At 38.8% G+C, this 26,874-nt stretch overlaps 1 protein-coding gene across 10 annotated transcripts in view; it reads left to right on the forward strand.

Annotated features, from left to right (window-relative positions):
- The window catches only part of PPP2R2C (protein phosphatase 2 regulatory subunit Bgamma), a 189,129-nt gene that overhangs the window by 139,215 nt on the left and 23,040 nt on the right, over positions 1-26,874 (forward strand). For all 10 annotated transcript variants that reach the window (XM_064711746.1, XM_064711752.1, XM_064711749.1 and 7 more), the window contains 3 exons: positions 323-435; positions 2,694-2,871; positions 20,928-21,092. In XM_064711746.1, the coding sequence (XP_064567816.1) occupies positions 323-435; positions 2,694-2,871; positions 20,928-21,092 (456 nt within the window). The remainder of the gene's footprint in view (positions 1-322; positions 436-2,693; positions 2,872-20,927; positions 21,093-26,874) is intronic.

Below are 26,874 nucleotides of genomic sequence, written 5' to 3' on the forward strand. Positions count from 1 at the left end.
CAGTGAGCATTGAGTAGTTTGGGTTTGTCCTACCTGCAGTCTGCCAGGTTGGATTCATGAGCAGCAGGTGTTCTACATGCTCCACACAGTGTGTCAGCTGCCAGGAACCCCTGGCTCAGAGTGAAGATCTGGGATGTCCTTTATGAGTATTTTGTCTGTGGGCAGCATTTTCTGGATGTGCAGAATGAAGTGACCCAGACTATTTCAACACAGGACTTGTCTAAACCAAGGTGTAAAATCTTCTTTAAGGAATATATTGTGAAAGGTAAGTGACTGCATTCAGAATTCCTGTGCTGACAGTTGCTTGTCTTTTCTTTTAAAGATAAAACAATCAAATTGTGGAAAATTACTGAAAGAGATAAGAGACCGGAGGGGTACAACTTAAAAGATGAAGAAGGAAAGCTTAAAGATCTTTCTACAGTAACATCACTGCAGGTAAGATTTTGTCCATGTCCAAAATTCAGTTGTTTCTGAATGAAAAAGGCAGTGCTAAGTCAGTAAAAGATTTAAATATGTACCTAATGCTAAGTATTTATATGATAATTCTGACTGAAGCTTTAGCTGACTGCTCAATGTATTGAATATACCGCATATTTGCAAGTCACAAATCCTTTAAGGTATACTGACAAAATAAGTATTTTTGAGAGTTCATGTTGGTTTGTTTTTCCTGATAAAATTCTCTTATTGTGACTTAATGTGCTTTCATAAAAGGTTCTTTAACCGCTTGTGCTGGAAGCATTTTATTTGTAATTAATTTTGAACAGGGTTTATGCCACATTCAGAGCAATTGAGTTAAAGACCGTACACCAAATTTCAGTTTCATCTTTTTTTTTTTTTTTTTGGTTTTATAAAATAATTATTTTAAGAGTGGGATTTGCAGTAGTCTGTGCTTTGGTAAACCTAAGATTCTGCATTGCTGATAAGATGCAGTAATGAAACTCATATAAGCATATGTTATCATAGAATTATTCAATTTGGAAAAGACTGTTGAGATCAAGTCCAACCATGAACCCAGCACTGCCAGACTCAACAAACCATGTCCCCAGGTGTCACTTCTACATATCTTTTAAATATCTCCAGGTGTGCTGACTCAACCACTTCCCTGGGCAGCCCCTTCCAGTGCTTGACAGAAATTTCAGTGAACAAATCTTTCCTAATATCCAATTATAATACAATAATCAATATAATCCAATTATAATATAATAACCTTCCCAGTGCAACTTAAAGCCATTTCCTTTTCTCCTGTCACTTGTTTCTTGGAGAGGAGACCCATTATCCACATGTTAATGTAGATTTTTGCTCTCAGACTTTTTTGGCTGAATTCACTCCAGATGTTTTGTCAAAGGAAGTGGCTAAAGGTTAGAACTGGAAGTCTGTGTTGTATAAACACTAGAATGTCTTCATTATTGAAAACAAAACAACCCAACAAGTCTGTTGGGAAAAAAAGCTTCCAAAATGTAAAATATGACTACATTAATGGAATATTTATCTATTCTGTATGATTAGGCAAACAAAACTATTCCAGATTGCTTATAGTAAGAGAATTCCCTGAGAACTCAGCATCCTCTTGAGGGGAAGAGGAAGGGCAGGCTCTGATCTCTTCTCTGGGGTGACAGTGACAGGACCCCAGGGAATTGCCTGAAGTTGTGTCAGGGGAGGTTTAGGTTGGATATTAGAAAAAGGTTCTTCACCCAGAGGGTGGTTGAGCACTGGAACAGCTCCCCAGGGAAGGGATCACAGCACCCAGCCTGGCAGAGTTTAAGAAACATTTGGACTCTGCTCTCAGGCACATGGTGTGGTTCTTGGGGATGTTGCTGTTCAGGGAGCTGAACTCTGTGATCCATGTGAGTCCATTCCAACTTGACATATTCTGGGATTCTGTAATTCAAAGGTTAAGTTTTGTTCTGTTCCTTTAGTAGAAAGTGAAACTCAAATGTTTCAAACTCAAACTCTGTGTTCCTCTTTTAGATTGCCTTGTGGGTTGATGTATGATTGTTTCTGATGCATGTTCAAAAACATGGAATAGTCCCAGTCATGGACCACAGCTTTACAGTGATCAATGCTTTATTGATAAGGAAAAAATTGAGTGTCTACTTGTTGAGGCATGACTTTGAAGTGACACACAGAGAAGTAACAAGGGCACATTGACAAGTGATGATCTATGATATTGGCTTTTCAAGGGTACATGTGTATGTACAGTATGTCATGTTGGCTTTGTTTTGCAAGCCTTTATTTATTATGTTTCTCTGAGATTACAGCCTTTTCACCATGTGAGTTTTTGGAAAGAGAAACATCAAGTAGCAAAACAAATAGAATTAAGTGATTCACAACTAAGGGCAAACCTTTTAGCAAAAGGAAAATATAAGTGTTTCACTGCCTGGCAGAGCCTCTGCAGATGTGGGACAGTAGCTCCTACAGTGGGACTGAGCTGTTCTGTGGCAGCTGACAATCCCTCCCTTCCCAGAGTCCAGGCTTTCCATCACTCTGCCTCTGGTCTCTCTCTTCTTCCTTGGTAGGGAAGGCCTTGCCCAGCAGTTAATCCATGGGGAAGTTCAGCTGTGTACACTGTCAAGAAGTTTTATAATATCACAGTCTTTGAATACTTTCTTTCTATTGGAATTCTCATCATCCCAGCAAAACAGTATTTCAAGTCTTACTCTCTTTCTGGTTTGTGTTTTGTGTTTTTTTGGCAGGTGCCTGTGTTGAAACCCATGGATTTGATGGTAGAAGTCACTCCCAGGAGAATCTTTGCTAATGGTCACACCTATCATGTCAACTCAATATCTGTCAACAGTGACTGTGAGACGTACATGTCAGCGGATGATCTCAGGATTAACCTCTGGCATTTAGCCATCACAGACAGGAGCTTCAGTATCCTTCATTCTGATTCCTTGCTCAGTGTTCATTTTATTAGTGGGCTTAAGAGGACTATTTTAAAATATTTTTATGCGAGTTTTAAAATATACCTTTACTTACCAGAATCCCTGCAGTACTTGTAACAGCAAATGCTGAGATATTGTAAGAGACAGCTAAGAGATTGAAAAAATCAGGGAATTTCATATAAAAATTAATGGTGTTGTTCAAAGACATTTAAATAAGAGACAGATATAAAAATTAATGGTGTTGTTCAAAGACATTTAAATAAGAGATAGAATGGTAACTATCCGCCTGACTGTAATACTCTGTACTGTCATATCCTGAAGACATTTAATGCTGAGATACTGCACCTTGCTTTGCTGCAAGGTCAGTCCTTATCCTGTCCCTGCCCCTCATTCTCCATCTTCCTGCTTCCCAGAGCCCTAATGCCCAAGATGCACAGTTTGGGGGTGAGGCTCAGCTGCTTTGTGTGAGTTGTGTCTGTGATTAATGCAGGCATTGATGTTTTGAGTGCTGGTGTTATCCTGAAAGCTCCGTTGTGGAGTTATTCTGGCCATCTGTGAGGCTGCCCCTTGCACTAAAGCTGGGTGGCTTGGAGGGGGAGCAAAAGAGAATGTAGCCAAGAAAAGTGATTCTCTGTGTTTTGCAGAACATAAATAGACTGGTAAGAAGAGAAATAGGTTATGGGGCCAGGTCAGAATATTGTATTCCTTTGGTGATTTCTTTTTGAGCATATCAAAAAGGAGCTAGAAGAGTATGTCTCTGTGGGTTTATGTGAGGGACTATTAGATGTCAAAGTGAAGTTGTCCTGTTGGGGTAGATTTCCTCAGAGGAGGCACCAATGTGATGGGGTGTTCTCCCTGTCTCTGGTGATTGTATTTCTTTCTTTGTGGGCCAGGTCATCTTTGAAATTTAACCCATACTTTGCTGATGTCACAGGAAACAATGATCTTTAAATCAAGCAACACTTAACATCCTTAAAGAATTACCTTTGTAGGGTCAAGTGACAGGTGCCCTTACCCTGGGGATTGCATATCTGAATATCTCCTCAATTTGTTTCCAGACTCATACTGTTTTTCTGTCCTTCACCTGTGTAGATTAAGCAACCTTAATAGGTTCTCTCTTTAATATGACTGTATATTTAGGAACAATTTATATGTGGTACTTCAAAACCCAGCTATGTCTGCCTTAATATCCAAGCAACTGTACTTCCATTCTTTAGTAAAACAGATCATAACGATTTAATTTGATTATTTGCCAGCACAGCTATTTAGAATAGCAGTGTGGCTCTGACAGTGCCCTCCTCCCAGCAGCTTCACCCTCCAGACTTCTCTCTGTCCTGGACACTTTTCCGTGTCACTCTGCTCTGTGTCCTCCTCTTCCAAGGCAGTGGTCAGACCAAGCACAGTAACCCCTGTATGCCTTTGTGTGACCACCAGATCACATTCCAGAGTGCTTATGCAAGATAAGGCTTTGCCTTTGGCAAGTCCTTTTGTTGTATTAAAGCTATTTAATAATCTATGGATTGCCAAGACAAATGTTCCTGAAAAGTTCTGAAAACCAAATAAATAGTTGTTATTATAGTTCATGAGGACAACATGAATTTTTAGTGTCATTAAAGCCACACTAAGAAAGAAATAGCAGTAAATAAATAGCTGTGTGGACTTTGTTTCAAGCATTAGCCCACTCCTGTGGTTGAGTATTTAGTGATAAAATGTCTTTGAAGATTTCTGATTGATTCATTGATTTAGGTCTTAAAACATGATAAAGTTTATAATGGCACACTCATTTTCTGAGTATGTTCTAAGAATGACCATGAGAGGGAAGTTAAGAGTGTGTTTTAGAGTTTTAGGATAGGACAATTTTCCTGTGTCTGAGACAGTGGCTTTGGGATACTTGGATTTCTGTCTTGGATTGGGATACAGATACTGCTGCTTCTTTTGCACTTAAATGAAAACCTGTGAGGACTGTGATGAGAGAGTTCAAGCAGTGGCAGGAGATAACACAAGGTAATGGGATAATCAATTCTAGGGGCAAAATGTTCCTGCTAAGCTGCCCATGGTGGCAGCAGGTTGGCTTTTGTGGCTGGATACCTGTATGAATTCAGGAGAGTAGGCTGAGTTACAGAGCCTGTACCCACTGCTGTTGGGTTTGACTGAGTTTTGACTGGTTTTGACTGAGTACAGACAGTATAAGCTGCACCTGTCTGTATTCAGTTGTCAAAACCAGGTCATCAGGCAGATTACTTTTACCTAATTCTTTGATAAACAGAATTTTTGACATGGGTATTCCAAGAAAAGATGAGATGGTTACAGAATATTGCTCATATTGGAGAATTAACTGGGAGGCCATGATAACTGAAAGAAGGGGATGAGTAAGTTAAACTTGCATCAGTCTCCTGACAGGGATCTTTTTGTCCATACAGAACCCTGCACATCTTGTAAAATTGCAGGGATGTGTTTTTCCCTTGGATAAGATCTGTCCCTGAAACTGAATTTCTGTCCTACAGAAAAACAACTTATATAAAAATCTCCTGGAAGTGGATGAGTTTCTGGTAAAATCAGTGGGTGTGCCAGTTACAAGTAAGACTAGACATATTAAGGTGGAAAAATTCTGCCAAACAAACAGTTTAAATTATAAATGAATGTTGCTGGGCTTGGTACCTTCTGTAACACATTTACAGGGATAGGCAGGAGGAGGCTGAGGCTGCTTTAAAAATGCTTCTTTCACATCTTTTTACTGAATGCAAATGTGAAATGAAGCATCTTGCTGTTTTACATTCAATGCTTGATTCCTTGAAATGCATGTTTAAAACAATAAATAGAAAACATTTTGGTTTGAAGTGGATTTTGTTAATAAGGGATCTGGCAGGGATGAGTATTTGTCTTTCAATTTTCCCTCAGAGGCAGCCCTGCTACATATAATGACCTCCAGTCTGTTTACCCAAGAGGCTGGTTGTGACAATGACACAAGCAAGAAATACAGTGGGAGAGTTTCTGGACATTCACTTCATGTCTGAACATCTTTACAAGCTGCAGGAGAAATGCTGGAGAAAGACAGAATCAGCAACAGTGTGTTTAGGTATTTTGCAAGTAAAATACTTTGCCCTGTGGAATTTAATTTAACAACAGCTTGGTTATAAGCATCGTTTTAACAGTTTTACAAATCACTGATGATTTTTCCTTTCTTTGAAAATACAGAACAATGGAGATCTTAAAGTAATTATCTTTCTGTAGTCTCTGGGAAAATATTTTAAATCAGCTTTGCAGAATTTGACCAGAATATTTACCTTAGGTAAAGCCTTAGACAGATAAAATACAACTGGTACTTTTCTGGTTTGCTTTTGTATTAGTGTAAGCACTAACTGGGGTGAAAAGCAGACAAAGTGAGTTTATGCTGTGCCTATGTAAATTTAATGAGGAGTATGCAAGACTTCTGTATATTGCTTCCCACTTGCAAACAGATCTGCTCAGTATTGTTTGGGCAGGAGGAGGCAAGGGAGAGGAGAAGGTGAGAGAAAAGGAAGGAAGAAGGTCAGCCTGGTAAATAATTGCACATACTAGGATTTTCTTCAGTAAAAGGTTTTGTATGTTTTGTTGTGTTATGGAGAGTGAGTCAGTGACCTTAATTATGGGTGATATTCTGCACTGGAAAAGAAATAAGGTAAGGGTTGCTGTATTTGTTAATGTTTGGTCTGTTGCTCAGAAATGGTTTAGCAGTGTTGCTCATAGCTTAAGTCTTTAGATAATCATCTTGGGTGAAATGAATGAGAAAAAAGGACTGCCAGGAGCATACTGATAAGGCTTACTTGCCATTAGCAGCAATCTTTGGACTATCTAGCTGCACTAAATATTCTTTATGAGAATGTATTTGGATTGCTCACAGAACTATGTAGCTCATAGCACTTGAAATCCCTTCATTTCCTGGTAGCACTATTTCACTCTAGAGGCTGTCATGGCATTGCTATGGAAACAACATTGCTGTTTCCAGCATGTGCTCATCTTGAGACTCATCTTGACTAAAATACTCATTTCTCAGTCAGATCAATATAGTCCAGGGTTATCCTGTTTTAATAAAAAATTCCTTCTTCTGTCTCCCAAAAGGGTTAAGCTAATTAGCAAAACACCATAGGGCCTTCTTGCAGTCTAATGTATTCTGGTATTTGAGGCATATCTTGGATAGTCAGTTTGTTAGGCACCATATCTTGGGAAAATGAATTTACTTAAGAAGTAAACAACAGGAAAAAATGGAAAAACCCAAAATAACATAGTACATTGATGGAGACCAAGTTTGTGGCAGCCCGCTGTTCATTTGAATGTAGTGCATGTATAGGGCAAATACAGAGCTCTGGGAGCAGCCTAGCCTGGGAGAAATAGCCAGCCTTACGAAATCCCTGTCCCTGCCTCAGTGCTAAGTATGTGAAAGCTAAACTGAAGCAGATCTGCAGTATTGTCTTGTTATCTTTGGAGGAAATTTACACCCTTGAGTGAGATAGGGCTGTTTGTGTAAAAATGCCCGAGTGAGGATGACTGTGCACAAGCTCTGTGCAAAGGATGCATTTCTGTGCTCTCAGAAGTGTGTCTGCACTGTGTGAGAAACTGCTGCCACCCCCACCCACTGCACTGTTTGGGAGATGGCAGACCTTATTCTCTTTGGAGAGCAATGTCTAAGCCATGTTAGCACTTCCTATTCTGTCAAGAAGAGTGTGTCAGTCTCTGTCAGGTATTTAAAAAGTGAATATTATACCATGGAGTCATATTCCAGCTGAGTTGCTACTAGCAATGTTTGAATAGCTTCTCCTCAAATTTGTGTTCTTCTTTTGTTATTTACTTCCTAGAGTCCCTCCCTCTCCCACATGCACTGTGTCTCTCTCTCTCTCTCTCTGGTAAAGGAGAATGAAGATGCCTGCAAAGCTGAAATCAGGTCTGTAAGTTAGAGGATTGCAGAGGTACCATGTACACTGATCTCATGGTTTTGAGAGCTCTCTGATTCTAACTCTTGAGAAAAGATTGCTTTGCCTTTCTCATTAAAACACTCCTATGTTAAAAACTGAGGGGGGGGAAAAAAGCTTTTTCAATGAGCTGATTAGATTCTGGGTTGATGGGATTCCCTTGCTAGACTCCACTTTTTCAGAACAGAATACTGTCTAGTAAAAGAGTCTTCTACTAAGAGTTGGCAGTGGCAAACCCAAAGATTTTCATATCTGACTTGTAGTCCTTAAGCCTTGTAGACCCTTGTCTTTCCCAAGACTTTTCCATTTATGTTACTCTTATCTGAAGCAATGGAGAAGTTTTTCATGAGAAAAATTACTGTAGTAGAGGGAAATTGATTGTGACCCATTTAGCGACAATTCACAGTCTATTTCAGGTTGTTTTGAAGTGATCTGATTCTCAAAGCTCCGCAAAATGGCAGGTTCCATCGACTTTGCCTTTTAATTTTCTGAGTTTGAGATTTTTTCAGCTTATGAAAAATAAATTATTTTAAAACTGGCTATGAAACTACAGATACCATATCACTTGGCAACTTGAGGATCATTTACACTGGTGTAGTTCAGTAATAACTTTTGTTAAGATGTAATTAATAGATTAGCAGCAGGCGCTGTGGTTCTTATATAGATTTTATTCCTAATGCTTGTTATTTCTGTGTCAGCAAAGGTGTGTATGAAGGGCACCAGGTCATAGATCATATACTGAGGCTTAGGATAGGCACAAACTCCAACATAAAGCTCCATAAAGTGCTGCTGATGGGATCACAACAAAGTGCTGTATAGATGTGTATTAAGGGTACTTATAGGAATTCTTGAAATAATGAAAAATAGCCCCTTATTATTGGAAAGATTCTTTTAATTAAGTAAGCAGAAAGCATAAGCAATTCAGATCATCTCCAGAACTGGACACAGCACTCCAGGTGGAGTCTGACCAAAGTGGAGTAGAGGGTCAGGATCCCCTCCCTCGGCCTGCTGCCCACACTGCTTTGGGTGTAGCCAGGGCACAGTTGGTGTCTGGGCTGTGAGTGCATCCAGCCTCTCATCCAGCAGCATCCCCAAGTCCTTCTCACAGGGCTGCTCTTGATCCCTCCATCCTCCAGCCTGAGCTGGTACCAGGGCTTGCCCTGACCCAGGTGCAGCACCTTGCCCTTGCTACTGTAAAACCTCAAGAGATTCTCTTGGCCCCACTTCTTGAGCTTGTCCAGGTCCCTCTGGGAAAGTCCTTGGTGTGTGTTTTTGGCTGAGTGTTAGGAAAAATGCAGTAGGGATTCTTTTATTAAAATCACAAAGAAATGGTTTTAGTGTCAGTCTAGGGGTGAAATTAGTAAATAAGTGATGATGATAGGTAAATAGTATTTGTAAATGTAAGTTGTCATCTTCTCTGAACTGCAGAGAATCCCAATAGTAAATGGAGCCTTTCATGAACTCTCAAAAGACTAATTTGTAAGAAAAATTCTGTGTGTCCCCAGTGCAAAGTATCAAGAGAGAAGTGCATTTCTAGGATCACTTAACTTTGCCTAGTAGGCAGTAACGTAGATACAGCTTCTGAAAAAGGTACTGAATTGTCTTTGTTTCTGTTGAGGTAAAGCTACATCCAGTTCAGATACAAAATTATTTCTGATGTGGTCATCATTATTTAGATTATCTTAATTGAGTACAGCTTTTAAGCTTTTCAGAGTAAGAAAAATGGCATGTTTATATGTGAGCTCATGCAGATTGCAGTCTTTATCACTAGCTGTGTAATTCAAATACTAGCTAATAATTACAGCAGTGAGGCTGTGTGAATGGGCACTATAGTCTGCACCTTGCAGATTATTTGTTTTCAAGAAGTCCAGAGAAGTCTCAGCATCTTTTCAGAGATCTCTTAAGGATCTCTAAGTTCATATTTAGGGAGCTCTGAAAACCATCTGCAAAACTAAATCTGCAGAAGTGGTCTTTCAATACTTAGTTTGGTTTTGCTTATTGCCAGAGGACACTTTGTGATCCCTGTCAGAAACAATTGCTTTTAACTATTCTGATTACCTTAAATTGACTCCTATCTTAGGAATTTGCCTGTCAGCCAGTCAGAGAGAATTGGATGACAGAGCATGACTGATAGCCAAAGGAGCAATATCAGACCTAGTTAAGCAGGATCTTAGCGCTGAATCCCTGAGCGAGATCCTCTGGCCATGCAGCTGAAATGTGCATTGCAGTGAGAGCAAACAGTGCATGGCCTGAGTGTGTGATACCAGTGCCATCAGGGCAGGGGATGGCATTATGGAAATATTCCCTAGCTAGCCATCCTCCAGAATAAATAAGTAGTTGAATCTAGTAGTAGATTCTAGTAGTAGTTGAATCTAGCTGTGAAAAACCAATTACAGCTGAGGCCTTTGCATTCTGGGCAATGACCAGTCTCTTCCTTTTTCCACAGTTGCTTTTAAGGAAGTTAATTTAAGGTGATTTGAGCATAGCTATAGCCTTGGGATAATTACTGCACTGTAGATTTATTGTCTAATAGAAATATGAATTTGTTAATCAGAATACATCATTTTCTTACTTATCACTCCTGCCCATATACAACTTGAGGTATGTGATGACGTTATTATTTTAAAGGATTTTTTTATCTAGCCCTCTGTCTTCTCTAATGCAGTTGTCCCCAAATAGACACCCATACCTGTGATTTCATTTCTGCAGAGGTAAGGAAAAACATAGCCTGAGGCATTAGAATAATCTTGCTTTTTGAAAATGTATAGTGAATTGTAAAAAGGAAAAAGAAAATTGACTGGAATTGTAGCAAATGATAGAGAATAGTGTGAAATTCTGAGCCTGTAAAAAACATTTCAAAATTCCTTAATAGTGCATTAAAGAACACAGCTGAGATTTCACTGAATTCATGTGTTTGTAGAGCAATCTAGGCAATGTGACTCTAGGAGATACTTAAAATTTTACAATAGGTGCAAAGATATCTTCTCACAGATCTCCACAGAGCCAACTGATTTCCAGTATAATAGAGACAGTAGCAAACAAGTTACTATTTTGTATCTAGAATACTCTCTAAAATATCATTACCTCAACCTTTCTCAAGTTTATTGGTATGGAAGAGAGAAAGAACATATAATAGAGCTGAAATGAATGTTAGCATCAACCACCAGATTTCCTTTTTCACCAAAGTAATTTCAGGTGTTATCCAGAATCTAAGATCCTTGGCAGAGAGGGGTTTGGGAACTATATCAGAGAATATTAAATTACAGATAAAGGGTCACATCATGGAACTGATCCTCATCTAAGCAGCACTCCTATTTTAGTGTAATGTGACTGCAGTCAATGAAGTTATTCTTGGAGAAATGGGTAACAGGATTCAGTCCAAGATTTATTGTCTTAACTAATTTTATTTCTTCAGCTGATGAGTTTTAATCAGTGTGTTGTCATTGTAGAAGCTTTTAAATTGCATGGTTGTGTTTCCCTCTGGATTAATTTCTCATTGAAGCTTTTTGAAAATGAGCCATTCTCTGTTGTCACAGGTGCAGTCGGTGTATCCAACTTGAAAAACGTGTATTATGAATTTATTGAAAGTTAGACAAAAAAACCCATTTACACAGTTCTAGGTACAATTATATGAAAAGATAATGTATAAATAATTTAATCAGCTCTGCCAGAGGGGAGAATTCTCTTAAATGAGTCTAATTATTCTAATTCCCATGTGAGTTTGGACTTGAAATTAACCTTGCAAAGCTCAGTCTTTCTCAGAGTATTAGCATAAAAAAAGAAGAAACTATAACTTGTTTTGCTCATTAGCTAAAAAATATCTTTAGCTTGAAGAGTACTCATACAAAGATGTCACAAAAATTCTCATGGGATCATCTCAGGTATTGTGTAAAGCCTGAAGTCTATACCTGTGTGAGCTGCTAGAACATGAGACACTGGAAGCTTTTCTGACTCTTAAAAGAGTGGGACACTCATTAATGCACACATTACTTCATTTTGTGTTCTAATAATACACATTGGTAAGGACTGCATGTGGAAGTGCAGTGGTTTGCACCTTTGGAATAGAAATGCTCTGTAAATAAAGGCCATATTAACTTTGACAAAGTTATAGCACCAGTCTTAGAGTAAGTTGATTTTGACTGTTGGCATACTGCATGCTGTGGGCATTTGTGAAAATCCTTTCAAGTGAATTGAGCGACCAGATAATAAGTCCTGCCATAAGATTTTATTCAGGTATCTTATGCAATGCAGTATAGGTGATTTGAATGTAAATTTTATTAGTGCTTTTAAGTAGCTATTTTTCAGAATTATCTGGCTATTTTTGAAGATGGTTTTATTTCACTACTTCCATAAGAAGCATGCAGAGAAGCGGAGAGAATTATGCTCTGAAGAACACTTGTAGCTGGCTAAAGTTTGCAAAAATGTATCATTTGTTACTCAAATTGAAAAATCAGTAAAAATATGGAATTTCTCCAGCCTAGTGTGGTACAAATACTACTGTATTAGGGTTTTCTGAAATGTATATGAAAGAATAAGTTGCATATTGTGAAAGAAAAGTCGCCACCAAAGTGTTCTAAAAAGTCTATACCCTCCAGCTGGAATTTATGTGTCTGCATTTCTTTAAGAGACAGATCTTCCTCAGCTGCATGGGATTTTAGTAATTAACAAGTAGAAATTTCTTGATAGGAATTATGTATTAGCACATAGGTTATTCACTAAAAAAAAGAAATAAAAAAAGAAGAAGAAAAGAAAGACATTTCATCTCTTATTTCCAAGTTATGTGGGAAAAAATCCCTGGCTATTTTTAAGATGGAATTTGGAGAATTTTATATGTCATATTTTTCTGTACTATCAGGGACTCTATTCAGTAAACTAAGTAGATCCCTCTCAGTTTTCTGTTAATGTGTTCCAGGAAAGGTTTGTGAACAATGAGATTATACTGCTTTTTTTTATAAATTATCCTTGCCTTATTAATGTTGAATCACTCTTTTCTTGGAACCTTTGCCTGTGTGTAGTACACGATGCCACTTAACCACACCACGTAGAACAGCACTGCCTAAGAGGAGCTCAGCTCAGGGACTTCACAGTGCTCTTCCATTAATAATTTATTTGTACCTGAGGCCCTTCTGGTATTTGTGTTCCAAGTGTAACATCAAGCGTGCCACAGTAGTTTCAGACAAATCATAATCAATTAATATGCAAATATATGAACTAAATATGACTTCGTAATCTTTCAGTGACTGACTGCAGGTGTGTATTTATGAAGGCAGGTCTTCCTCTGCTGATTCATCCACTTAACTTTTCTTTCACTGTGTGTACGCGGATTATGATGTCTTTGCTCTTGAAAATTTCAATCTGCATATGGTTTTTGCTAAAGCAGGCATGTGACTGTGTTTACAGTTGAAAATGTGGGTGCTCTTTTCAAAAAACAAGCCAAAAAATCAATTCCTAAATAAATTAAAGTTTTCCATTATCTACTTCTAAATTCATTATTCTCTAAGTAAACCACTGGTTGCAATGTGTAGGAACAGGCCTATCTATGATAAAGTTTGGATGTGACCTGCACCATTTAAAATGGTCTCTTTCCTAGCAGTGCTACTCTACAATTCTCTGCTTGCAACACTTGGTCAAATGTTGCAGCTACTCCATAGGCAGTTTCTCTTATATAGTAGAGTAGTTTTTCTGCAACTTGCATACTGCAAAGTCTGATGTTTGCTGAATTTATGGCAGTAAAAGCAATTTCCTAAAATTTTACTAAGTACACATAAAAGATGTTGATTCTTTTTTCAAGTAATATTTGTGTAATGGAGATTCAGGGTTTTCTTGCTGCTGTCTCTTTTTATCCTACTAAAATAACAGGAGTGCAAAGTAATTCTGATGTTGCAAAGATCAGAGTGAGGTCTCCCAAATTCAGAATGAGTCTTTAGACCAGCATGCATTCTGGGAGAAAGTTGCAAAAGACAAATGTAATAATGAGAATAATAATAGCCTCTCAAAACCAATGAATCAAGGGAGGGAGGGAATACTGCCGTGACTGGACAGCTGCAGGTAGGGAGGAAAGAGCCACTAGATCAGAATCCAGTCTTGCTGGCTCTTAACCTTTGCCAAGCTTTTGCCACTTCCTGCCTCAGTTTAATTTTCTGTAAAACATTAGCACTAATACTGACTCTACTTTGCTTTAAGCCTAATGAAGGGAAGATATTTCTAGTACTACTTTGAATTTCTTGCTATATATCTCCAGTTCCAAATGAAACTTGAGACAGGAATTCCACAAGTTTCAGCTTTGGCTGAGAAGTTGGATATTTAGGTTACATTCCTGAACAACTGTTGTCCCATCATCCTGAGGCTCTCTGGTTTCTATCAGCTGCCAGATAAATCAGTAACATCTTGGTTCCTAAACACATAGAAAGGGTCTGAGTGTTCACCTTTGTGATCCTCATTTGTTGTAAGTGTTATGGTGTTAGAAGGCAGAAAGAGAGAGCAAAACAAGCATGACTGTGGCTGAGCATTGCATACTAGACTGTGAGGAGACATGGGCCATCCTGTACTGACAGTGGTGTGCTGAGGGTAAATGTGAGGCCTTTGCCCAGGAAGCATCATTCCAGCATGCAGACCTCTTGTTACCCACACTGGATAAAAGTGCACTGCCAATAATACAGGAGGATGCACTGAATATATCATCCTGTCTCTGGATGAACTGAATCTCAACCTCTTGTTTGGCTAACATGGCCAAATTCTCTTTTGTGGCTAGTTCTAGCTGAATGGGTGGAAAGTTTATTGCTACTGCAGCCTTTTGCTATGACCATGACTTTCCTTCTTCTGCTAACAGCTCTTTCTCAACTAGCTTAGCCTGTAATCCTTGACTTAAGAAACCTCAGAACTCCACAGAACTGTGTTAACATTACCTAATCTCTTCTTTGTATGCTCTTTGTACGTGTTCTTTGTGTTGTGAGCAGTCCCTATACTTTGTGTTTGCACAGCACCTGACATAATTGGCTATGGTTTGGCCTTCCACATAGAGCTAACAAGCCCCATAGAGGTTTTTACTCTTTCTGTATCTCATAATCCTGATATGAGGAAAACTACAGAAGCCTTTCTACTATTGTAATGGCACTGTCAGAAAGCCTTTGATAAAGACATTTCATTTCCAGACAAAATCAAGTCATTTAAATTGGTATTTTCAGCAAGTCACCACCATTGTTAGACTGTTGCCAAAGTTCCCAACTGCAGTATGATGTCTGAAGAATCACTGTTATAAATACCATAGAGTTAAAAACAGAATTAGGCAGACATTGCACAACTTAGTATGGATTGATATCTTACATTAACAGGTATTAGGTTCAAGGCAGCTGGGAGGAGCACACACTTATGCAGTTCATGCTTTTGTGGTCCAGAACAGTCAAATGATACAGGAAATGTAATTGCAATTCTCTGGGCTTCTAATAAAACCCATATAGTACATGCTTTTAGTGGAGCACTGGGCAAATGCTGTGCAATGAAAAACATTGGCACTGTGGCTGTTAGGAATACTTGGAATATAAATACTCTCTTTGCCTAAGGTAAAACACTGGAATCAGAAGAAAGGTCACATCTATTAACCTATTGACAGTTCATTTCCGACCCCTTGACTCCTGGACAACAGGCCTGAAATACAGAGCTGGGGAAGCTGGACCCTATCCAGTGCTGTCCATATTGCCAAGTGATGCCTGTTGTAGAATTGTCATTCAACAGTGAAAACATACAGTCTATCTATAAGAAATGGGAAGAAAGGAGTGAGTTGATGGTTATTTAAAAGTTAGGGCTTGGTTCTTTTGTTGATAATAAGATTGATGTAGTCACATCATGATGTTGTCAAGCACACTGAGGCCTAACATACCCAGCCTGGAAGAAAGCTGGAGCCATTTGGAATTTCTTTTCCCAACTGGCACATGGTGTAGGAATGTTATAACCATCATGTAGGAAGTGTAAAACTGGTAGAGCTTGATTTGTAGGCATCACAGTTCCCTCCTTGTAATGAAAATAGTGTGCACTAAATGACTTGCAGGGGAAACCACTCAGAGAAATGCTTATATTAAAAGTGTAGAGCCTCAGCAGGACCACAGTAATCAATTACTCTAAACTCAAGCCCTGGCAGCTTCCATGAATTGCTATTGATTTCAACTGCTAGTCAGTGAATCTTTCTCAGGCTAGGCAGAAATGTAGGTGTGAGATGCAGACAAAATTAGTAACCTGAACAAACCTCTGTGGAAAACACAGGGAACTGCCAGATTTGGTAAGATATGCTATGCTGAAGGTTATTTTTTGAAAGTGCTTAAATTTGCAAAAACCTAAGTCCCACGCAGGGATAAAAATGAAGTGTCATATCAGCATATATTGAAATAAGAAAGATGAGAATTTTGTTTTTCTTGTGAAGTTATTATGGAAAATTTTGTCTGGCTTTCTAAAGAAAGGCTCTCATCCTCCATTGCAGTTGAATAAAGGGGGAAGGTAATATTTTTTTTTCTCAAGCCTTCTTCTGACCATTGGAACAATTTCTTTCCTGTAGTTAACACACAAGTCCTTTAAAGATTATTCCAAAATAGTGGTAGAAGATTTAATCCTTTATATGCCATAGCTTGTGAGCTACAAATTTGTTCTCTACAAAATTCAGTTTCTTGTAGAATTCCTTGATGGTTTGAAGAAGATGAAGCAGCTATTTCTTTATGCATACTGTTCACTTCAAAGGGAATTTAATGTGTTTTGAGGAGGCTGCTATGTTTCCATTATCATACAAGAAAACTTATTCTGGGACCTTTTTTGCTCAGCAGGAACTCTGTGTATTTTCCATATTCTTATTATACATGTTTTGGCATGAGCATAAAGCAGGCATACTCATTTATATTCTAGCTGATCAAGAGTAGAAGTCTGATTAATATGAATTTTGGATCAAGGTGAGGGTCAACTTTGTAACCTGCAATAAAAGAAACTTTCTGGAGTGCCTTCTCCCAGAGGGGAATATTTCTGTTAGATCAGTGGCCCAGAGGCAATGGAACAAATTTCCTTCCTCCTGTTATCCTCATTTTGCTATCAGCTGCACAGCAGCAGCATACAATGCTCGATTAGAACTAAACATACCACAAACTGAATCGTGTACTCAGATCACATTCCTCACACTGCATATCATTGCAGGTTGTTAATCGTGCCTTTCCTTATGCTCTTTCCTTTCTCCTCTCTTAGAGTTTTTCTTCTCTCCCCCTCCCCCTTCCCTCAGATCTTTCCCTAAAGCCTCCTTGCAGCCAGGCCCTGCCCTGCTCACTCTCCTTTGTTATACTTCTGTTCTTGAATATTTTGGGGAAGGCAGCTCAGACAAAGTAAAGGCTACGTTGCCTTAGAGTAACTTTGTTGCCTTTCCCAAAATTCCCTTTCTTGATCTTGTAGTTCTACTAACCCAGCTGTGAGAACATCATCTCTCACCATTTTAGTTGCTGAGTGTATTCAACATTTTCTTTCCTTTTATTTATTTTATTTCCATTTATACCACCTTTTATTTCCATTTTGCTGTGGACAGCATCTATGAAGTCTGCTGGCATCTTCACAGCTTCATCCTGTTCTATGGAGCCAAGCAGTGGAGGACATGGTATATAAGATAGCAAATAGTTAAGGGGGAAGGACCTGTTCTCTTTTTTGCAAGCAAGAAGATATTTTCCATTTCTTGTTTGAATGTTAATGAATTAAAAGACTGCCAGTGCATTCTAGCCCATCACTGGTAAGGTGCAAGTTCAGCCTTCCCTTAGTGCAAGTATCTACCACGGATCAAAATGTCTTGTTCTTGTCAAGCATGTGTGGGAGTCAAAGCAATATGAACATGTTTTTCATTTTCTTAGGGGAAATTTCTACCCTGCTCAGGCACAGAAACACTGACTTTTTTAGGACGACAGAATTCTATCTAAGTACTCTGCCAATGGTGAACTGAACTCTCTGTTCTTTCTGTCTTAGATGCCTTTGGTCCTAGGTGTTTTTTGCATTCTCTGAAAATGAAACAGATCACATGTGGTACAGCCAGAGTCAGATGTGATTGGTATTTCAGAGGTGAGTGCAGTGGGGGAGAATGACAGAGCCCCACTCAAGACAGCCCTCCACAAGATCTGATTGCAGGGGAAGGCAGCAGTGTAGGAGACAACTACAGGTTTGTGCTATTACCATAGTTTTCTCTTTAGCAGTGGAATTTTCATTTAATCAGCTTCTGCCAGATTCCCTCTGTTTCATGCTTTTCAAAGGCCCTGTTTCTGAAGCACACTGTCTGGTCCAGTTTGGTTTTTTTTTTTGTTCTTTTTTTTTGTTGTTGTTGTTGTTGGTTTTTTTTGTTTTTGTTTGTTTGTTTGTTTGTTTTTTTTAATCTTATTATTTTTTCCTGCCATGCAATGCTGTGCTTAAAAGGAAGACAAGACACACAAAAGGAAGATAGAAACTAGAAATGAGAAATGTCTCATGGAAGATGCTTGCCCTTACCATTTCATGCTAGTTTAAATACAGTTCCCACACATCACATGTCAAGCTGTACTTGATTGTTTTCAAATAGATGGCAAAAATCATGAGAGGAGGAAAATGTTCTTTTGTGTAACATATTCTTCTTTTGATATATTGGGTTCTGTAGCTGTCAAAACAAAGGCTGTTTTTCCATCTATTATTACAAATGCATTTGGGGTAAATCTCATCTGCAACACTCTAGTCCCTTGGTTGTTTACTTCAATATATTGTTACTGTTTTAATTTTTCTAAATGTAGTGGAATGATGAATTTTCATTTTTGCTGTGGTCCTCAGTAGGCAAATGAGATTCTTTCTCAGCGGAGATTTAGATCATGTCTGGAAATGCAGTATGTTTTAAGTATTTTTTGCTTTTCTGGCAGTAGAATGGAATATTTAATTTCATTATTCGTTATAGGTTTATTCATTTTACACAATGAAAGGAAATTCATCAATAGTGTCTTCAGCATCCAGAAAAATGATACTTACCATGACTGTTTTATATACTCCATTTATATTTTATATCTTTCTCATCACTCAGCAATTATTTATCTCTCTGTTGAGAGGCAGAATTCTTCTATTGAGTAACCATAATTTCTCTGAACTCCACAAAGCAATTCAATCCCTGAAAGCAACTGCTTTTACTTAAAGGTGTTTCTTGAGACAAATTCACCATATACACATAACTGAATGAAGGGGTTTTTTTTTGGTTGATTTTCAGGATTATTTAGTGATGCTTTATAAAAGAGCTAAACCTATGCTTCTAAATCTTAACATTCATTGCACTTTTATTAATCATGATGGATTTTTGCAGATGAATGCAAATGTGATAGTACAAGTAAGTAGGAATGCAGTTGAAATGCAGCATTAATTCATTCCCAGTTGTTATTAAATGTCACAAGATATTAATAGTTTTGCTGATATTTTCCTTTCTAAACCACATGGGGAAAAAAAGAAGAAAAAACCAAAACCACAACAGTGTGATATATGCGCAGTCATCAAGATAATTATCTCTGAATCTTTTGTACTATTTCACTGTAGTGAAATTCCAGACCTATATTTTTGGGAAAGATCAAAGTATGATGTGTTAAGGTTGTGATGGACTGTATCCCATTCCCACAGAAATCAATCAAAGGTCTTTGATTGGTCTTCCATTTGGGAAGTGGTCACAGTGGGAACAGAAAGAGGCTTAGTACCATGATATATGATTTCTCTCACCATCAATAAAACAGATTTTCTCATTTATCTTATCCTCTGAGATGTTTAAATTTTGAATGTCAGCTGATTCAAATTTTATGTTCAGGGAATGCAAGCACTGAGATGATTTGTGTTTAGGGCTCTGCCCTGGGACTCAGTAGATCTGGGTTTGTTCTGTCATGCATTTCCCAAGTGATCTTATGCAAATCCTTTACTGCTTCTCGCACAAACTCATCAGTAAACCAGGGTAATGTTACTCTTCCTGTTCGAAGGATTTGTTAACATTTGGATGGCTTATCTGCAGCAGACTGCTGAGGGCCATGTGAAAATGCACAATCTTATTTAAATGTACTGCTTTACATATATATATATCCATCTTTCATTTTATGCTTGTTTATCTATTGCTTTCTTCCAGCCCCCTAATGACACTTTTACTTTATTTTCTCTGTAAGCAATCTTTCACAGACTGGTCTTTTCCTCCAAACATGGGCTCAGTGTAAGTCCTGGGCTTTAAGGCAGGTAATGTGTACAAGTGGATATGTAAGTGTTGGAGAGGCACCACGTGAGTTACACCTCATGTGGATAATTTTTGGTGATCCAGCTGACAAGTTTCTGCTTGGGAAACTAGATATTTGATATATTTTTGTTCCAGATGATGTTCACTTAAATGATTCAGGTGTACAATTCTCAGTCACAGAAATTTGTCCTGATTTTGGTAGTGGACGTTATTTACATAAAAAACACAAGAATGCCATTTCAGATACTACTTTGTAAATATTCAAATAGCTTACCTAATACTGCACATGTTTTTTCTAAAGGAAATTTTATTAGTATATATTCACCCAAAATTATTTGCATAAATACTTCTGTGTTTGCCACACATACCTTTGCAAAAAAAATAAGGCACCTTTTTTTTTTGGAGGGAGGTCTTTTACCTTAATCTGCCTGTATTTTTAGCTTAAGTTGCATAATCATAAAAGCCAGTGAGCCTGACTGGAGTGAGCAAATCTGATCTGTGCATTGTTCCCTCTCAAGCAGCATTATCTGGGGTAGAGCAGTGGTTTCAGTAACAAGTACAGGAGATATAGCTACCTGTTCTCTATTAGCTTCAATGAAGAATTGAAGTGAGATTTCTGTGTCCTTGCAACACTGTTTCTTTGATGTCTGCACAGCATGGGTAAATGGTGACCTGGTAATGGCATCTGCAGTAAGCAGACTTTGAGTTTTACATTGCTCTTTGTGTTTGTATTAAGTGGGTCAGATATGGAAACTGAAAACTTTACTACTACCAAAAAATTGAGTATATCTTTAAAAGCATTATGTGTGTATACATTTGCATGCTTCCTTCGAGTAAGAGTGATGGTTTACCTGCATTTTTCTTGATGAAACTACCATTCAGACATTGTAGATATAAAGCCAGCCAATATGGAGGACCTGACAGAAGTGATTACAGCCTCTGAGTTCCATCCCCACCACTGCAACCTCTTTGTCTACAGCAGCAGCAAAGGATCCCTGAGACTCTGCGACATGAGGGCTTCAGCCCTCTGTGACAAACATTCCAAGCGTAAGTCCTGGCTCCACTGAGCCCCAGATGTCATTAAAGTCTAACATTAAAGTCTTATTCACACACAGCACGTAGATGGGTGCATACCCCAGTGTATTAGTTTCTCACTTGCAGGCAAAAGAAAAAGAAAATAGCATAAAGAAGAATTTTTTTCACCTGTGTAAGTATTAGCTATGAACTTGGTAACAGTTGTGTCTGTGACTGGTTGCCCTTACAGTTCTTATTGCAGGGATCAGTGAAGAACCCAGAACTCTAATAAAATAAAGAGAATTCCTAACAAATGAAGGAGACGAGGGAGTATTTAAGTAGATGATCATGCTGGTTTGAATACACAAGTACTCTTCTCAGTGCTAGAGCAAGTAAATTTTGATTGTCAGACTGCCTTCAAATTTTGAATCCATTTTCTGAATTAGGAAATCTCAGTATCCTTCCTAAAAATGTAGTCTCACATTCCCTATATGTATTTTTTTCAACATTACATCTGGAAAAACTCAGAGGAAATGCAGTAAGTAATCAGGATGGGGTGGGGGAGGGAGGAAGGAGGGGAAGAAAAAAAAATTGTATTGGTACAGAAATTGTCATCCATCCTACATGATATTATGTAGCCTAGGTGAACCACCAAATCATGATAGTTCATATCTGAAATGTACATAAGCAAAAGGAAGTAAAATTTTAAAATATGTGACTATCTTTGTACTCAAAGTAAAACTTGAAGAAGAATGCATGTTTATATTGTCTTACTACCAGCTCTTTGGGGTCTAAAGATGACAGACTGTGGTTCTTCCCACCAGTAATCTGGCAAGCCCGGGCACTTTGCCCTGTGCAAACCACCTGTTTGTTCCTAATCTCCTGAGGCTGACAATGCCCAGACAAAGGAATCATGTGGTGGTTGCTGAGAGGCTGAAACCTCATGAATGAGCTGGGGTGGCTCTGCTTTAGCCACCTTCAGGACAAGGGCTCTTCCAGGACACCTCCATCTCACAGAACTGAGTTATCAGCCTCTTTTGCCATGCTGAAACACTGGAAGGAAATTCAAGAGAAATTCTTTTAGTACCAGAGCACATAAGAGGTTTTATGCCATTCAGTGTCTACTTGAACCTGAGATAGCAGATCTTATTAGTAGGGGCAAGAGGGGAGGAAAAAGTATGCAAAGATTTAAATGAGACATAAGTGGTGCACAGATTTTGTACATATGCTGTTTTAAAACTGAAGTGAATTTAGAAAAAGCGTATGACTAGGCCTTTTGAGTGCAAGGAGAAATGCACATGCTCAGAACCTCTTAGGATGTGGTGTGCAATTATAAAAAAATAACCTTCAAGGACAATTTCCCAAGCAGAGAAGTGCTTTACCTTTGTTAGCTGTATCTCTTGTACTTGTAGGGGGAATTCAATACCATGAAGTGAAATGTAAGCATGACACAGTCTGACACAATGATGTGAGTTATCCTGTCCCCCTTAATTGTTTTGTTCTGTAATACTTCCATTTCTTCCTGCTAATAAGGCCTCCATGGCCCTGTAACTCAATGCCAAATGCCAATCAGAACTTATTACAGCCACAATGCAGCAACACTGGATGAAAGAAGGCATTTTATGCCAGAAGGGAGTGCAAGGTCTAATGGTCATTGATTAAACCCCATTTTCCAGATCTATGAGTTAGAAAATAGCCATTTAATGTAGCATTGCTGCACTGAAGTCGAGTCAAGCTCATTGAGAATCTGAGTGGGTACAGTACAAAATTGATACAGCAATGCTCGAACTTCCAAAGTGTTAAAGGGAGCAGGCCCATGTACTGCTGATTGGAGTGGTTTCAGTATAGCTCTCAGAGACAAGCAAAGTGAATTATATACAGCCCATAGCCGCCTAAAAGGATATGTCCAAAAATAGCCTGCAAAATCACGTTATTTGCATGATTGTCTCTCTGGTACCTTGACTGTGCATCTTATTCTTCTTTACAGTTGCTAAATTTACAGCTGGTGCATATGCATGATCAGTACCCTGCTCTCCTAGCTTGCCTTGTCTTTCAGTCCTTCCCCATAAATTACTTCATTTTTCAAACAAAACACCACAATGTGCCATACATCCCTGCTTTCTCAGCACAGTCTAGTAGTGTGCTGTATTTCAGATCCTGTTCCAAGATTGTAATGGATGTACACATTCTTAGGGATAAAAGATGCAATGTAACACTTAGCAAAAACACCTGGATAATGAGAATATGTTGTGAACTTTTTCATTTACCCCTTTTCCCCTTTATTTATTCAAATCTCTGTATCTCTCACAAAGTCCACTGTAGCTCTTGGGGGGGAGCCCTTCCATTTGTACAGGTTTAGAGAGTGTCATGAATAATTACTGTGCCATACTGTAAAAATAAATTACATATTAATGTCTGTAGTGTAAGTCAACCATCACAGGGTGTTAATAAATTATAATGTCTTGAAGATTTCTGGTTTTCTGAGCTTAGTGGCAGAATCTCTCTTTTCAGCATTAGTGACAGCAGCACTGCAAGATTTCCCTTATAAATCCTCGTGGCTTTGACATGGACAAGATGAGACTACATCCATATGTACTCATCCTTGATGCCTATGCTGAGATTTAATAGCAAACTGCCAATTTGTGTGATGAGTTGTAATGGGAGGATATCTGTCCCTTAAAAAAATTATCTCAGACCACCAAATCTGTTTATAAGGCAGTGAAAAAATACCAGGTCAGTTGCTGAATTTTAAATGGTCATTGAGATTCAGATAAGGTGTGATAAAATGTGTTGTGTCTCTAATAGACTACCTGAAACTCCTTCTTATAACAGCTCTGTAACAGATTGTGCAGTGCTGAGTGAGGATCACAAGAAAATCTTACATAGTTATTGCAAATGTGTATCAGGGAAAGACCACTCTGTAACCCCAGAGCAGATACATACATAATGCTGTTCCCTGTTATTGTCAGACCTTGTAAGTAGTGGGAGAGGATGCCACCAAAAATGCTCTGGAGAGGAGGTGCCAAAGAGATGAATGTCCCTGCTCATTTGGAGTATTAGAGGAGTGGCACTGAGGAAGGTGTTCTTGCAGCCCACAGTGTTATAGGTAAAGATTAAAATTATGAAAGTCAGACTCAAGCAGCAGCAGATAGGGAATTAATTTAAATAATATGGAACCTTTCACCTAAATAGTGTACTTGCCAAAGCATCCAAAGATTGTCTTTGAGATGTCATCAGGCAACATGCATGGCAGTGCAGTGTAGAAAAATGGCAGTATATGGAAATCTGTGTCAGCAGCAAAAGTACTGTTGTTGGAGCAGTCAGCTGGGAACATTGAAGAAATAAAAGAATTAACCCCCACCTCAAATTCCATAAATTTTTATGCAAGGGGTCTAGGTGTCAAGGAAGGCAAGCATAGGGATACTGTTGCAGTAAGATCATCCTGACTGAAAATATACTTACAGCAGCATTTGTTCAGTTAACAAATAGTTGCTAATTTGGTTTTTAATTTTTTATGGCTAATATTATGTTCAGAGATCCTCATAAATGTGCATGGAGTTAATATCATTCTTCCAAACAGCTGGTAGGCTAGATGGGTACATATGGCTGTTTCAACAAATCATGTAATAAAGCAGTCAGCTAAAGAAAACTGAGCATGTGAAGTCGGAAAAAAAATTAAGTGCTTTTTCAGTAGTTCATCAGAATTATTAAAACTATCATTAAATGGTAAATACAAACTGTATAGTTATGCAATATGGAAATTTAAGCCACTCAAGAGTATAACTCCTATCGATATTTCATGTAATAGCCTTAACATCTTAAATTCATTGCATACTTCAGAAGCTGTAGTAATTTATTTAAATTCTGTATGTTGCTTTAAGGGTTTTTTAGTATTCATTTCTTAATATGTATTTGTAGACTAAAACCCTATTTCTAATTATCCATTACCCATGTGCAAAGTTTACAGCAAAATACTTCCAGGAAAGAGGAGCTGCAGTTTCAAGTTTATTGCTCTGTGCGCTCCAGTGATCTTAAAACCACAAGTTTTGTGATTGTATAGCATTAGCCTCTGTCACCATGAGTTGGTGCTTTCTGACCTCCAGACAGACTTCTCAGGCTCGTGTCCCCTGGCTCTGTAGCAGGAGCCATTCAGAGCCCTTCTCCCTGTGAGCACAGGAGGGTTTGTAGGTGTCAGGCAATGCCAACCCATCTTCCCTGAGCAGAGCAAAGCTCTCAGCTGGTGCATCCCAGCCCCATGGGCTGGACAAGCAGGATCTTAAAAGTGTGAAATGGTTTCCAGGTTTGGTTTGTTTTTGGAATAAGAATCCCAATATTACCAGTTAGATGGTGCCTGGGCCAGTTCTGACCCTCGCTGCTGGGCCTAAGGCAGCACTGTGGTGCTTTACCCCAGAGATACCTTGGCTGCTGGAGATTGCAGCAGGGCACTGAGCAAGTCCAGGCTTGTCAGGAACTCCGTTTACCTCAGGAGAGAGAGCTTCTGGCGATGGTGAAGAGAAAAAGGAGAGGATTCTGCTGGAGGGTTTATGTCCAGATGTTTATTCCATGGTTACAGAGGTCTGAACCGGGGCAACTGCTCCACCAGAATGGAGGCCGCATGGTCTGATTAACCTTTTAAGCTCGGGGACAGGGGAAGGGGAGGGGACAGGTGAGCTACCAACCAGGTGAAAGGGGCAGGGTCTCAAGGGACTAGGGACACCTATACGGGCCAATGTCCCCCAGCCTGAGGAGCATCCTTTGAAATCGACCAACCACACGACGCCTTGCTGGTATGTTAGCCTGATTGACAGGGCACACTCAGCGAGGGGCGAGGGGGAAGGGAGAAGGGAATATTGGCACACCTGAGGAAGGGACCTGGAAGCTAAAAACACACCACAACAGTTTGTGACTCAGAGATGCCACCCAAAGATGGAAGAGGGTGGTTTTTCCACTGAGAGTCCATTTCCACATTTTTATTTGAAATCCAGGCCTGAAAGAAGTGCCAGCCTTTCCCCAAGGATAAATGCCACTGTCCTGTCAGTCAGGAATGTAATTCAGTTGGGTTATCTGCTGGGCTTTTTTGAGATTACCTTTGATTTTAAAGAATTCAGAATCGTGGAAACAGCCAAGACACAAATCAAGGATAATCTACTTAACCATGTTGAATTTTTAAAATTAAATTACTTATATTTACCAGTTGTTTAAAGCAGGTTGGAATTTCAGAGACAAGACACCTTTCAGACCTCTGACTCAATATGGATTATCTTCCATTTGCAACAGAGAACAACCAGATGCACAAAAAAGCCTGTGACAGACTATTCCTGCTGGATTTGCTAATTAATATTGACCTTTCCAAATGAATGATGCTTATTGTCTGGCTGAAAAAGAGACAACTTGTTTTTCTTCTGTGTGAGCTTTACATCTAAAATACGCTTTTTATTTCTGCATCTGGTCTCATGTCAGGTCTCATGTCATCTGAGAGAGAGACAGTCATTACTCTCTCTTTGTGCATAGAGAGGCCCCTGTCAAAATGATGTCCACTTCAGGCAAAATCTGCAAGTTTTCATGTGACAGGAGTGAAACTTATCTGAGCTTCTGAAATGATTTGACCCCATGCTTGATGAAGGCTTGTTCTCTTTATCCTAATTCTGGATTTATTTTTAGGCATGCACTACAAAGGCATGTATGCATTGCTGATTTTATATCCCCAATAAAAAAAAAGTGCCCATATCCTGATAATATTGTAATTAAGACTGTCACTAAAGGTCTGTTAGTACAATTTCATGCATGCTAAACTAGACCCTGGAATGGATCCTTC

This window comes from Zonotrichia leucophrys, chromosome 4, assembly GCF_028769735.1.
Source record: "Zonotrichia leucophrys gambelii isolate GWCS_2022_RI chromosome 4, RI_Zleu_2.0, whole genome shotgun sequence".
NCBI classification, from domain to species: Eukaryota; Metazoa; Chordata; class Aves; order Passeriformes; family Passerellidae; genus Zonotrichia; species Zonotrichia leucophrys.